General features: G+C 36.9%; 2 protein-coding genes across 5 annotated transcripts in view; one reads left to right on the plus strand and one right to left on the minus strand.

Annotated features, from left to right (window-relative positions):
* SLC25A27 (solute carrier family 25, member 27) overlaps nucleotides 1–14,325 on the minus strand; it is a 24,483-nt gene extending 10,158 nt beyond the window's left edge. Inside the window, exons 1-5 of one of the 4 annotated variants that reach the window (XM_012664658.1) lie at nucleotides 13,958–14,325; nucleotides 11,194–11,385; nucleotides 8,928–9,012; nucleotides 6,056–6,178; nucleotides 3,184–3,296 (exon numbers count right to left, since the gene is read on the minus strand). In XM_012664658.1, the coding sequence (XP_012520112.1) occupies nucleotides 3,184–3,296; nucleotides 6,056–6,178; nucleotides 8,928–9,012; nucleotides 11,194–11,385; nucleotides 13,958–14,063 (619 nt within the window). In that variant the 5' untranslated portion in view covers nucleotides 14,064–14,325. The remainder of the gene's footprint in view (nucleotides 1–3,183; nucleotides 3,297–6,055; nucleotides 6,179–8,927; nucleotides 9,013–11,193; nucleotides 11,386–13,957) is intronic. The other 3 variants (XM_012664659.1, XM_012664656.1, XM_012664657.1) reach the window with 3 other exon arrangements.
* Nucleotides 14,326–14,526: 201 nt separating this feature from the next.
* LOC105826662 (24-hydroxycholesterol 7-alpha-hydroxylase) overlaps nucleotides 14,527–15,500 on the plus strand; it is a 111,112-nt gene continuing 110,138 nt past the window's right edge. Inside the window, exon 1 of the mRNA XM_012664665.1 lies at nucleotides 14,527–14,853. Coding sequence (XP_012520119.1) covers nucleotides 14,677–14,853 — 177 coding nt within the window. The 5' untranslated portion in view covers nucleotides 14,527–14,676. The remainder of the gene's footprint in view (nucleotides 14,854–15,500) is intronic.

The following is a 15,500-nucleotide window of genomic DNA, read 5'->3' on the forward strand; positions in this document are numbered from 1 at the left end:
ATATTTAACAACAAATTCTGCCACGATTCCAAAATTCAAAGGGTTGTGTACATCTCAGTCCTTATTATCTTTTCATTAAAAACCACTGTAAGCAATTACTAGCATTTTGTTTAATAATTTTACACCTAAAAATTGCACATAAAGCAAAATTTAAATACCATATTTTAAAAGCATTAGGGAAGTCTATTTTAATGAGATTTTATTGCAATTCATTTTGTAAAGCAAAGCATATTTGGATAATGCAAATAATTCCTCTAAATTGTCCTTTGTAAATTTACATTTTCATGAATAAATTTTGCCTGACACGAAGCATACCCTTAATGAATTTAAATAGTATCCTTACATTGTTGTTTCTTAAGCTTAACACAATTACTGAAATAATCATGCCTATTCATTAGTATTTTCCTCAGAAATAAGATCTGATCTCATTTTATAGATAAGAAAATTATGGCTCAGAGTAACTTGCCCCAGAGGAAAAAAGCCTTTGATAGCCAAGTTAAAATTAGAACTTAGAGCAGTGTAAAATGAGAGCAAGGTCCAGGACTTCTAGGTCCAACAACATTTAAAATGTGGTCCATGGATTACATACATCAGAATCATCCAATGTATCTATTAAAAATACAAATTCCTCTACACAGGCCAGAATCTATGAAGGTGGAGCCAGAAATTCACTGACCTAGAAATGTTTGCATCTGGTTCACTAACTGAGTGGTTTCCAAACACTGACTTGAGAACCTTCACTATAAGGATCTTCTGGGGAGACATGGTTAAAAGATTCCTGACCTACTGAATCAACTGAATCAGAATCTTTGGAGAGTCTCCCAAGTGACTCCCAAGTTATAAGGATATAAGAAACATTTTCAGTATGCAGAATAAAAGATTTGATAATCATTAGAAAGTTTTCTGATATGCATTCAGATTTTAGAGTCACAATGCTATTTTGCAAGTTAAAATTTCTCTTTTCCCAAACCTAAATAATATTTCTTACTTCTCTGACCAAACTTATATGATCAACACTGAAAAAGGATTAAAGAAAACAGTTCACAAACGCACAAACACAATAGCTTAACACATTAACTGCCATGTGAGTTGTATTTAACTCACGCTAGTTTTGAGCCCAGGGCCTCATGAAGCACATGTAACTCACATGTCTCTTCACCTTGGGAGCCATGTGAATTATTTTTCAAGTTGCATATAACTCATGCACAGAAAAAACAAAAAAATAACAAATTTTTCATTAAATTAGAAAGGATCATATTGTGTTTTTGAAGTTTTTATTCTATTTTTGTAATAAAACACTGTGGTCCCAAGGAAAAAAATTTTTTTCTCGTGTGGCAGTCAACATGTTAAAGGACAGAGCTGTTATTTACGGAGATGGTAAAGATGAAAACCACCATGCGGTAGATATGGACAGACCAAAGTTAGGAGGCTTCTGTAGTGGTCTAACAGAAGGGGATGCATAATACTTGGACAAAGGAGTACCTCCAGGGATGGAGAGAAGTGTATGAATTTGAGATATATCTGAAAGATAGAACTGACTAGACTTGGTGACTGATTGGATATAAGGAGCGAGTTAAAGGAAAGAGTCAAAAATCATGCCTAGGTTTCTGGCTTGTACAACTGAAAGGAAAGTGATGTATTTTGAGATTACGAATAATGGATAAAGAAGTGGTTTGATAGAGGAGTTTGGTTTGGACACATTCAAAGTGATATGCTTGAGATAAACAAATGAAGAATCTGAGTAAATAGCTAGAACTTAGAAGAGAAATCCGGGCTGCAATAGATTTTGAAACAACAAATTGAGAAACTACAATCAGAAAGATTTCCTGAAGATCAAAATATCCACCACTATGATGCAGTAGGCTTAGATGGACTGAAACAGCAAAACAGAAAACAGATTTAATTCCTTAGATATTTCAGTGATATGTTTCTAGAACCCTTGAAAATGCCATTTGTCAATTTCTTGGAATCATATAATTGGTCTTAGAAAGGATTCTTTCATTGATTACTTCATCCATCAAACGTTTATTTACTACATAGGAAGGACTGGGAAAATAAAAGATGAATAACACATAGTCCTTGCCTTCAAAGGGCTCATAATCTAGTGGGAGATATAGACACATAGTAGTAGGCAATGAAATGAGATACAAGCAATAGTAGCAATAAACACAAGGGACTACAGAAACACATAAAAGGGCATCTAACACAACAGGGCATGGAGATAGTGATTGTGAGGTGCAGGAAAAGTGCATTGGTGAAGAAGACACTTCAGCTGAGTATTTAAAGATCTACTAAGAAAACTACATAGAAGAAGAAAGAGGACAGAAAGTACAAAGTGAAGAACAGTGTGGTATGTGTGGGCAGTGGAACCTTTCCGCTCATGACTTTCTGCTTTGCACTTTGGAACAGAATCAATGAATTGCTCAGTTCCCTGAAGGCACAGGCCAGATTTTGTAAACATTCTATGTCATGTTCCAAAATTTTCACTTTATTCCGTGTGTGATGAGAAGCTAGTGGAGGGCTTTAAGGACACCAATAACATGTTCAGATCTGTGTTTCAGATAAATAATTCTGGATACAGGGTACACGTTTGAGGATGTAGGAGGAAACCAGTTAGATGGCTGTAGCAGTGGTGTAGATGAGAGGTTTTGGTGGTGGGTATTGTAGAAATAGTCATTTTAAGGATACTAAGGTAGTAGGTATTGAAGCGGGGAAAATGTTTAAGAAGTATTTAGAAGACAGAAGAAATTGGTAAGTGAATATGGAAAGTGAGGAGTAGGTATGAGTTAAGGGAACATTCAGGATGGTGCTAGGCTGTACAAGATGGATTATTTAAGAATAAGAGTAAGGGTATAATGACTATCAGATAGTTACACATATCAGTTTTAAATTTAAAGGCAGGTCTGGACTGCAGAGGAGACCTGAGAAATTGTCTGGCCTTGTCTCCTTATTGCCACAATTTGCCTGTTCTATGAAATCCTTTTCATACATAAAAGTAGAATAAAGTGAAAATGCTCTAAAGAAAATATTCAATTATAATATTAAAACATCTACGCAGCCTTTCACCAATATACATTATTAAAAATAATAAAATAAAAATTTTCATTTCCCTGACATAAGTGCTTATAATTATAATTATTAAGGCAATTACGACTTCTCAGAATTCAATAAAGTTTCCATTACCTCCCATATTCACCAGTGCTGCTCTTTGTATATTGGGCACCCAGCCAGCCCAAAGCCCACGTATTCCTCCTTCAGCTAAGATTTTTGCAAATGCATGATGCACGCCACGAAATCTAAGGAAAATAACAATAAAACGTGAAAACTCTATGTATTCCTGTGTACAGAATGAAATTAATTGGATAAATGTCACCTATAGCTGTTATAATTTGGAGTAAAATAACATCTTATTTATCCAGAATTATTAGAAATTATAGCAATCCATGTAAGTCTAATTTCCAGATAAATTTAATAATCTTTTAGAAAAAGAGGCAACATTTGATTTAAACATTTTTAATGAAAATTTATATAAATTATCATCCTATTCTTCTCAGATTATTAAACAGATTAAAATATCTTTCTTGATATTTTATATCATCAATGCCCATATTAATTATAGGAGCAAACAGTAGTCTGATAGCTCAAAGGAATTACCCTTAGAGTTATCAGACTTCTGGATTAATTCTACTGGTGATACTGGGGACCTGCAAATTTTTTAATTTTACCAAATAACATTATAAAACCACTGACTCTCACATATCATAAATGAAATGATATTTTTAGACTAAATAGTACAAAGGACAATCTTATGAGTTCTTAAAATTAAACAATTTAAGCTTTATGAAAATTTACCTCACTATCCTTATTTCGCTCATTTTTCTGTAGACAGATGAGGAATAGTCCTAAAGCATGTACTTACTATTGAAACTTCTAGCATAAAAGAAACGTCTGTATATAGTCAGAAAAACTTGGACTCAAATGCTACCTTTACCACTTACTAGCTATGCGGCTTTTACTCAGGCATTACGTTCTCCAAATCTCACCAGAAAGATAATATCACAAATTGCACATGCATAATTGCTGTTATGCTACATGGGAAGTTATAATCACGAATGATGATCATTGCAGCTAAAATTTATTGAGCACTTATTAAGTACCAAGCATTTCATATACATAAGATGCTATCTATCTATCTATTTATTTATTTATTTATAGAGTCTCACTCTGTTGCCCAGGCTAGAGTGCCACGGCCTCAGCCTAGCTGACAGCAACCTCAAACTCCTGGGCTCAAGCAATCCTTCTGCTTCAGCCTCCCGAGTAGCTGGGAATAAGATGCATTTTAATCCTGAAAACTCTATGAGGTATCTATAATATTATTTTCCCAGTTCATATTTGAGGAAACTAAGACTTAGAATGTTTAAGGAATGTGACCAAGATTACAAAGCTAAAATATGGTAAAGGCTGGCTTTGAATTCCAGGGTGTCTCATCTCAAGGTTCATGTTCTTTACTACAACATTAAGTACAGTCAAACCAGAAATTTCCAACATTAGTAACAAAGAGAAGGAAAAAAAAAACACTGGGTGATCAGTTAAAAAGTCAGATATTTCTGGATCCCAATAACCAGTTTTCTCCTTCTGTCCAATCAAGGCATCATCACTTATCCCTGCTACTTACAGATGTTATAAGATGACAAAATGGGCCCTGGGATTCTGCAAACTACTTGGTTAAATCAAAGTGCTGTGTCTGTTCTCTCCCTTTTCTGAAGGCTGAAGGGGAGCCTGGGCTGCAGCAGCCCAACTTTTATTTTCCACTGAGTTAGCTAGAGGAGGAGGGGAGTGAAGAGCAGTGGTCAGTGGTGAACTCCCAAAGATGGCCCCAAACCCTTTGCCTCTGGCTCCCCTGCAAGCCTGTAGCATTCAGAGGAGTGTTCAGATCTCTTTGTAGCCAGCTCAAGTCATCCTGTACTTTCCCTCTTTCCTGGGAAGGATCTATCAATCTACAAGACTTTTCTGCTTGGAAATGGGCCAAGCGGTATTTCAGTAAATTGTTGAACATGAAGTCCTTTCAAGAAAGGCAAACTTCAATAATACAGACTAATGTAATAGGAGGATTTTATATCATGAAGGCATAATAAAAAAATCTCTCACACACTAGGGAAAAAGAAACCCTCAGGATTTGTAGACATGGGATTCAATAAGGAAGTGGGAAAAATATGCAAGGTTAACTTTGCTACTTTTCTTTTTTCCTGGAGAAAGGGAAAGAAAGCAAGGTTTTTGGAACCAATGAGCCAGGCCTGTTAACTGTCATGAAAGCCTTTTGAGAAAGCCTCTTTTAAACATGAAAACACAGAGACCAGAAACGTTAAGTGACTTCAACCACACCAAGCCACAAAAGCAAACCTGGGATTAACAACAGAGCAAATTTTAATGATCCAACTCTTTATATTAACCTACAGTAGGGGACAAGTCTAACTGCCTTGGCTGGGAACAGTAGCAAAGAACTATGTGCACATATAATTTGTCTGGTAGAAAACAAGTACACTTCATCATGTAAAGAAAAGATCCAGGCCGGGCGTGGTGGCTCAGGCCTGTAATCCTAGCACTCTGGGAGGCTGAGGCAGGAGGATCGTTTGAGCTCAGGAGTTCAAGATTGGCTTGAGCAAGAGTGAGAACCTGTCTCTACTAAAAATAGAAAGAAATTAGCTGGACGACTAAAAATATATAGAAAAAATTAGCCAGGCATGGTGGCTCATGCCTGTAGTCCCAGCTACTCGGGAGGCTGAGGCAGGAGGATTGCTTGAGTCCAGGAGTTTGAGGTTGCTGTGAGCTAAGCTGATGCCACGGCACTCTAGCCCAGGCAACAGAGTGAGACTCTGTGTCAAAAAAAAAAGGAAAAGATCCAGCTTAGTTCTCCTCCTAATGAATATAACTTTCAAGTTAAAAGCGTCAGAATTAATGTCTTCACTAAATATTATATGATAAATCTATTAGGTAAATGTTCAAAATATGATGGTGGGAAAGGGAAAAGGAAAGCTCAGTTAATTGGAGAACTTACCGCAGTGGTTTTCCTTCAAGTTTCCTTTTTCCTTCCATTTGCATCTGAACCTTCACTAGGTCAGTTGGGTTGGCTAAAAATTGGCCAATAACACCAGCCATCATCCCTCCAATGACTGATTTCCTAATTGTAAAAGAAAATGTTTTTTTAAAAAGTTGCCATTAATTTCATAAATTTTATAGTGAACCAATACTGAGCTGGTACAGGCCCTAGGTAAGACAGTGAAGAAAAGTATAGACTCAAATAAGTCACAGAGGAAAGTAGAGGTTTGGCTGTTTACTGATGGAAGGGTTAATGGACCACAAGGAGTTAAAATCTGGAGTTATGGGCCTTACATGGCCTGAATTTCAAAGGAAAGGGCAGTTGCTTCAAAAGATACAAACATATGAACTGACAATTTAACTGCAGTTTAATTTTGACCACAGGGGAATAAAAAACAGCATAGATGCAATCAGCCTAACAGACAAAGGCTGAGAAGTGAGATTTTAAAAACTACTACTTTAGTAGTCTTCCCAGAGAAGGGGGTTTGAAAATATTTCTCTTTTTGAAGAAATTCTTTCCATTCCTAGACTCATCCTTATGCCCTCTCAAAGCCAATGGTGAGAAAGACTAGGATTCAACATGCTTTGAATCCATCTTCTTCTCTCCATTCCTGTGGGCCTTGTCTCAGGAAGACCTCCAATCACCTTCAAACAGATTATTGTAATAGTCTCTTGGGGAAAAGAGGCATTTCCTTTCACTTCACTATAAAGTAATTTGAAGAGATACAAATGAGTATAAAGAAAAAAGGGTCCTTCTGACCCCTATGTCTAGAGCCCCTCTACTGAAGCAATGACAATTACTAGTTTCTTCTATGCCTTCCCAGAGGTAATAATAATGGATTCACTGAATGCTCATTATGTGTCAGGCACTGTTCTGAGTATTTTAAAAATAACATTTAATTCTCATATCAACCCTACGACATTAGTACCGTCATTCCCTCTTTACAGATGAGGAAACCAAGGCACAGAGCAGTTAAGTGACAGCCCAAATCACACAACTAGTGATTGTTACAGCCAAGATGTAAATCCAGATAATCTGAATGCAGAGCCCACAGTATTAGGCACTGAGTTATGATTGATAGTTTGTGCAACACAAGCGTATCTGTGTAAGTATTCCTTTCTAAATGCACAGATGTAGAATGTCAAGTTGTGCAGTGTTCTGTACTTTGTTTTCCTAACAGTATATCTTAAAGGTTACCCCTGTCAGATCATATAGAGCTATCTCATTCATTTTAATATTTTCATAGCATTTCATTTTATGGATATACCATAATTTATTCAACTAGCATAACTTTAAACTAAGAAATCTGAACATTTACATAACATGTGCTAGATCCTGCCAAATTGCCCTCTATAGAATTTGTATCAACTTGCACTTCCACCAACCTATGAGAATGCCTGTTACTCCACACAATGATAAGCAGAGTACATTATGAATTTTTTTCCTCTTTGAAAATCTCATAACCACTCTCTCCTGTGTGTTTTTTACAGGCTTCTAATTGTTTATTCATCTGTCTCTGTTTCTGTAAGTTGATGGCAGGACTATGTCTTTTGCATTACTATAACCTCAGTATTAAGTATAAAACTGGCACACCATAATCTAATCATCTGATGAATACTTAGTGACTGATTGAATGGTTCTGACTGGGTCAAAAAGACATCAAACCAACCCACCCTGAGAGTATATTTCATAGTGTAATATTTCCTTTGAACTCTTTACCTAGACTTTTCCCTTCTGGAGGAAATTCGAAAATGCAAGGACTATTAATATTCTATTCCATCATTACTTCTGGGAAAGCAATTAATATATCTTAGTACATTATAATTTTTCAAAAACAGGACCAAAAGATTTTGCCTGGAAGGTGAAATTCTATTTATTGCCCTTTTCTTATAGTTGTGATTTGGATTTTTTTTTTAACCCCAGAAAAGATATTAGGCATTTTTCTATGTTAGTCATATAAAATCTAGCTCATTCTTTCAGTAGCTGTGTTGTGCTTCCTTGTATAAATATAACTTACTCAACTACTTCCAAATTGATAGTTATTTATTTTTTTTTAGATTTGCTACTGTCAACACTGCTACAGTCAATATCTTTGTGTGTGTGTGTGTGTGTGTGCGTGTCTGCCTTTATGCACAGGTACAAGTATTTCTGAATGATTATAATCACAAAGAAGGAGCTGAGTCAAAGGATTATACCTTTAAAATTTTTAATAGGTAATTTATGCTACAAAAAGACTATAATATACTTTTCCACAAACAGTTTAAAGTCAGTTTTAATTAATTCCCCTGATTACTGGTGAGGTTGAACATTTTTACATGTTTAATGAACATTTATATTTCTTCTTTTGCAAATGGCCTATTGATATCCTTTCCTTATTTTTCATTGTGTTCTCCTTATTTTTTATTTATTTAAAGGAGTTCTATGTATATTATTTATAGTAATGTATTTTTTCTGTTTCTGTTACAAACATTATAAGTAATATGCACTTACATTCATCATCTCATCTAATCCCACAAAAATAAACAGCTGATGGTAGGTATTACCTCTACACAGAGAAAACTGAAGATAAAAAGGTAAAGCAGTTTTCCCAAGTTACACAGTAGTAGAACAAAAATTTGAGCACATCTCTGTATATGTACGTACGTACTCATATATCTGTATACAACGTGTGGTAAATTATCAATTATTTGGGCTTATATTGTAATTATTTATTATTTTAAGCCTGTAACTTAAGGCAATTTTGGTACAAATGTATAATTTTACATGAATCTAATGGATAAACATTAAAGCCTTTGGGGCAATAACATGTTATTTTCAAAATAAAACTTACCAAAGGGGATAATGCTTATCTTCACTTTTGCCAAACACAGCCTCTCGGAGATGTTCATAAGTGACCATTCGACCTCCAGAATACACTGGGTAAAAAAAAAAAAAAAATCATTAAAAAGGTAGACTGAGCTATATGTTTAATCAAATAAGAGAACATTCTGACCTGGCCTAGTCAATCTCGTGCTGTGGCTTTCTCTCACGAGCTCTGTAATCCCGACACATGGGCTTCTTGATGTTTCTCCAGGTGGGGCATGCTCTTTTAAGTCTCAGGCCTTTCGACACACTCTCTGATCTTTCTAGAATGGATTCTCCCTTCTCTGCTTTCCTACTTCCTCCCAGTCTTTCAAGATTCAACTCAAAGAATATGTTTTTCAAAAAGTGCTCTCTGGCATTTTCCTTATCATATTGATTAGAAATTAACTTGTTTTTCTTGCCCATCTTTCCATCAGACTGTGAGCTTCTCTAGGCAGGCTCTCTGTGTGTTTTGTTTTTGTTTTGTTTTTATTACTTCAAATGCCCTATTACATACCTTGGTGCACAGCAGACATTTTCATTGAATAAACATATAATTTTGTTGGAGAATTTATTATATTAACGTAATATTTTCCAGTCAAGTATCAAACATGAATCTTAACTGTAAAACAATATAAGGTGGTCAACAAAATACAAATGAAAAGAAGAAAAACTCAAAACAATAATGGGACGCAAAGGAGAAAATATTAAAAAAGAATGGATGACAAAATCATTAAAATCAGCATATAGTATTCATACAGAGACCTTTTCTTAATATTTCAAGATATTAGATGAACTATTTAAGATATTCAAAAAAATGGACAACATGCAAAAACAGTAACAGTCTCTGTGCACGATTCTGGATAGTTCTTGACAATACACTCTAATTTACTCATCTGAGGAACTTAATCTTTAAAAATATTAAGTCAGTATGTATTAGAACTAGGCATTTTTCTGATCAAGGGTCACTATATGTTTAAGGAAATATTATAAATATATTGGAGAAAATGTCACAGCTTTCCTACCTCCTTTTGAAGCGAAGTTTATGTTCTCCTCCACACAAACTAAAAACTCAATGACTCCTATTGTTGTGAGTGCCCCTTTGGAAACGGAGTAGAAAAGTCTTCTCACGGCATAGTTACTACTATCTTCCTTTAAGAGTGACTAAAGACCCACATAGCAAGTTAGGAAGGCTGGGGAACTGGGGCAAAAATCACCTATGTTGCCTTTCCTCTATTGCCAGAGTTGGATTAGGCAGTGATTCCTGCTCTCTTTCAGAGTAGTCTGGTCTCAGATGTTTGGGACACAGATTCACAAGATTGGGCGTTGTAGCAAATATATTTTAATTTTCAAAAAAACATGAGAAATTTAAATCCTGTGTATAAAGTTTTTGAAGTAGAGAAAAATATTATTCATTTTTTTCTTCTAAAACTTTTGTGAAACTTTTTATTAGGGAAAATTTCAAACATATTGAAAAGTAGAGAAAATAATATATAACTCCCTCTAATCTACCATTGAGACTTATCTATTGCTAAGATTTTTGCCATATTTGCTTCATTTTTTTTTTGCCTATTATTATTATTATTTTTATTTCAGGGTATTATGAGGGTACAAACGTTTTGGTTACATTTTATGTCTTTGCCTCACCCAAGCGAGGGTTAGAAGCATACTCTTTTCCTCTACCATGCTCACCGTGTCCTTTAGTTGTGAGTTTACCCCCCAAACCCCCTAATACCTGCAGAATATTGCTACCATCTGAGCACCATAGTGTTAATCAGTTAGTGCCAATTTGATGTGAGTACAAGTGGAGCCCATTCTTCTGATCTTGTGATACCTCACTTCGGATAATGGGCTCAAGCTCAATCCAGGAAAATATAAGAGGTGCTAGATTACTGTCGTTTCTTATAATTGAGTAATATTCCATTGTACACATATACCAAATTTTAATAATCCACTCATGAATTGACGGGCGCTTGGGTTGTTTCCACATCCTTGCAATAGTGAATTGTGCTGCCATAAACATTCAATTTTAACATACTTTACAGATATGACAGTTCATCCCTAAATACGTCAGTATGCATTTCTAAAAATTTAGGACAACTGGTAATCTTTCTCTTCTTCAGAGACTATAATGTTCATTTATCATATCAGTAGAGAAAAAAACTAGCTGCTTTTTGGACACAGTTAAACGGAAAAGCAGAGGAGACAAACACAGAACTCATAACAAACTTACCAGATAGAATCAAGATAAATACCTACGTGTCTGTAAATGGCGGGTGTCACTCCTTGCCAAAGCTTTAGAAAGCCTTCCTCTTGAATGATCCCTAGGGCTGTGCGCACCATGCCCCTATAGGGGGCAGATTCTCTTGCACTGTCTCCCAAACGAGCAAGAGCAGCTTCTCCTTGCATTTGGAGTCGAGTTTTTGTGAGATCGAGGGGAAAGGTTGCTAACACAAAAACAAACGAAGGGAAAAACCCACAACATTCAGAGAAACAAATAAAAATCCTAAAATCATAGGACCGATATTTTACGCAGATCGGTGGCTTTCAAATTTTAGAATTTATCAGAATCAGCTAGGGAGATTTTTTTTTTTTTAATTACAGATTTCCTAGCCTCATGCCTGTAGATTCTAATCCAATAGGTTGATAAGGGTTTAGAATTAGCTCATTCTCACTCATTCCCAAATTTAAGAATCATTGCACAAGAGCACCCCCGATCACCAGCAAAAAATTAAAAAGTGACAAGCCTTGGGTTCTTTTTATTCAGAAATTTCAGTTTAAAATCTACTTTAGTCCTTAATTTTCACTTTCCAATGGAAAATAATTTAAAGTATCCATATTCTCTGGCATCCCCTTGATTGTAGCCAGGATTGTTTAAGATCTAACTTTAGAATACCATATATTCTTATGTACCACAATAAATGCCAGATGAAGCTGGATTCCATAATTTCATGGGTAATGTTCCCATGCACATGAATTACTGACTTGATGTATGAGATACAGAAGATGTAATGGAGTTTACAATGTCATCTTTTATATACAAGGGTCACACATCAGTATTCTTTCAATTAAGGCATATATTGAATTGCTTTTCCACCTCTGATAAGTTATATCCATGGCCTACTCATGGCCTCCTTATAAGTACCAAATATATTTGTAAAAAAAAATGTTTTGTTTAAATTTTGAATTAGAGATAGACTTTTTATTTTAAAACAGTTAAGCTAATTGGCCCACATATGGAAGTTCAAGCTCATAAATTTATAATATAAAATGTCCCAAATAGGTGAAATAACAACATTCAGACAAGTTCATGAACATTAATGACATTACGTAAGACTTTTCTATGACCACCACCTGATATAAAACCCTAGTATGCCTTTTCTAAGAGAAAACAGAGTTAATGGCAGGAGGGAAGAGAATATTAAATCTTACCACTGATCTTTGGAAGAGTTAATATCTTGCTGATAGTTTCCCTAAAACAGAAGTAACTTGCATATAGAAATTTTAAGCAATGTTTTATTGATATATGAAATCTGAAAAGTCTTAAGAAATAGGAACCTCTATATTAGCACAGACTATGTTTCTCAAAGTAATTTTTGTTTTCTTACAGGTACTTAAATCATGTTTCAGGTTCCTAAATTGATTTGTACTCAAAACCATCCATATTGTGATTCCCCTGCCTCCCATCCCTATCCCCCACACAATTCTCTCCATGAATTTTTAACAGGAGGAATATTCCTGTAAAGAAGGCAATGAGTCACATCAATTAAAAAAAATGGAAATATATCTAATCATTCAGCAATCTGATTTTAGATTTTTTTTAAAAAGTAGATGAATTTTATCACAGTAAAAACAATAAAAATTCTCTATCAGCTTTGAAAGGAGAGAGAGAGAAAAATAGGGGGGCCAAACGGCAAAAATGGAAGAGTAGAAAACAACAGATCACGTGCTTGCCGTGCCAGAGATACAAAATAAACTCATCTAGAATAGGACCAACTAACATTTACAGATGTACATTTACAAATGTACATTTACAAATGATAAGGCATCAGAGCCGTTGCGTTTTTTTATTCTTTGTTTTAAACAGGCAAGAAAATGTAAGGGTAATCCTAAATGCACAGTTAAGGCTTCACAGGGAACACATAGGAACTCTACTCACAAAACTCTTGCAATAAACACCACTTGCTCATTCAAGGGCACCATGATTCCACTCTAGGTGACCTCTGAAAGTTTTCTCTGACTCGTTTAAGCGGATGTAACTGTTCCTCTTCTACACTCTATGACACCTAATAATATCTTCGTTATAATAAAGTATCCCATTGTAATTGTCTTTCTCTGAATATCTCCCCATCAGCCTGTAAGAAGGTCAGAACTGAGTCTTTTCAACTATGTATCCCCAGTCTCTACTATTGTGGTAATTATAATAATGTCTCAATTAATGGGTGTCCTGCCTTGAGTTTAGCACTTATATATTACTGACTTCTCAGAATTCTTCAAGGTAAACACAGTATAGACGAGTTAAGCTTAAAGAGGTCGAGCAACGGGCGGATGTTTGAATAGAATGCTCAGTAAGTGATAGGTCCTACAAGGTAGGTCCACAACTTAGACTCAAAAGACAACGACACACTGAGGTTGTGTAAGAATATAAATCACAGAGATGAATAAGGATGAAAAATGGATTGTGTTTTTAAAAAGGTCATTCTCACGAAAGGGAAAATGATACCTATATAGGAACGACAGCTCATGAAGCTTCTAAAAGTACACATTCAAGAACAATAGCACATCCCTGAGGGAGGTATCAGACGAAATTAGAAGGAAAACACCTTAGAGACCTCCAATCCCGTCTCCTCTCAAAACTGGCCTTCCCCAACCCTGCAGCATCCGCTAGGCAGGCGTGGAAGAAGAGGGCGCAACCTCTCGGGATGCGCACAGCCTGGAACCGAGCCGCCCGCGCGTCCCTCCCCCAGCGCAGCGCCACGGCAACTTGCCCGGGAGGCCCAGGCGTGGGCAGCCGGGTACCTAGCTCGGCCACGGTAGCCGCGCAGCCAGACAGTAGGAACTTGCTCGCTCGGGGCCATCTCTGGGCGAGCGGCAAAAGCCTCTCATCATCCTCCGGGACGGACATTCAGCAGCAGGACAGGACGACAACGCACCCCTCCTCGCCGGTACACCGCGCCGCAGCTGGCCGCCACCCTGCCAGGGCGGCCCCTGTTCAACCCGCAAGTGGCCGGGCGCGAAACATTTCCCCCGCTCGGCTCGGCCCGGGAAACCCACAGCCTTCCTAGTAGTCTCAGGCTGTAGTGGTCCAGCGGCCCCCTGAAACCCGCCCCAAGCAGGAAAACAAAGCAGAACCCACTAGGCTTCTGGGAAATGTAGTCCGCCGGGCTCAGCGACTTCTCTGATTGGCTGGCAGCTGGCCGCTCGCAGCGCCTCCGCCAGTCTCCATGGCAACAGCGCGTGTTCCCTCCCATCGACCCAGCGAGGCGCAGCCCTGTATTTTTTCCGCCGCGTCCAGGACTCTTGGAAGTGGAGGTGGGAGGGAGCAATGATGCAAAAATCACCAAAAAACTGGGGCGGGGAAAGGAAGCTACGGTTTGGAAGAAGAGCTAGTTGCACAAGTTGCAGCAGAAAGTTTGGGAGGCTGGGCGGGTTCCCTAGACCCAGGAAAGGAGCCAGTGCCAAGGCAGCAGCAGGACTTTTTAAAACTTCTCCGATTTGGGAAGGTGCTAGACAAAAATATGGAACTAATTTCCTCAACAGTGATTGCAATCCTAGGTTGCGTTTCTCTGTTCTTATTCCTTCGGTGGAAGAATTTTCGTAGACCTCCGTGCATCAAAGGCTGGATTCCTTGGGTTGGAGCTGGATTTGAGTTTGGAAAAGCCCCTCTAGAATTTATAGAGAAAGCAAGAATCAAGGTATGTGGCCGTGGCAGACGGGGTTTCCAAAGGAGATAATGTGTTTTTTTGTTTGTTTGTTTTCTTTCTTTAGATTTCAAGTGCATTGTTGGAATAGGGGGGACATGCCTGCTATCCGGACCTAAACGATCTAGTTATTTATTAACTCCTCTACTAACAATCAACAGCTATGACTTATGCGAAATTTTGCCGAAGATATGAAATATAACACAGCTTGCACCTGCCTTTTTGGAAGTGGAGACTAACTTTTAAGTGCTAGTTACTTCACCGAAGTTAAATTTTAAGTGTATACATATTAAGTAAATGCTTGCAGTAATTGGGAAAGACAGAAGTGTAATACAACTTAAATTTGTGAAAGTGAGTAATAAATTCGTATCCAAGTTGGAATTAACACCAGGATATTGTAAAAATTGCTTGCAAATTTGATCTTTATCAATTTAACAGGCACTGTATTTTCAGCTGGTTTTGTTATTTGATAATGATGAGCTCCATTTTTACTGCACTCCAAGAAGATTAGTAATCCTTGTAGTAGATGTTTTTGTTCTTAAAGTACCTTTCAAATGTCTGAGCACTTTAGGGAACAAACCTGTGTTAGCCTTTTAATTTTTATTCAATTTCCCACCACCAAGATTTTATGGTATTTGATT

Source organism: Propithecus coquereli, unplaced genomic scaffold (genome assembly GCF_000956105.1).
Source record: "Propithecus coquereli isolate 6110/MARCELLA unplaced genomic scaffold, Pcoq_1.0 Scaffold90, whole genome shotgun sequence".
Taxonomy (NCBI): domain Eukaryota; kingdom Metazoa; phylum Chordata; class Mammalia; order Primates; family Indriidae; genus Propithecus; species Propithecus coquereli.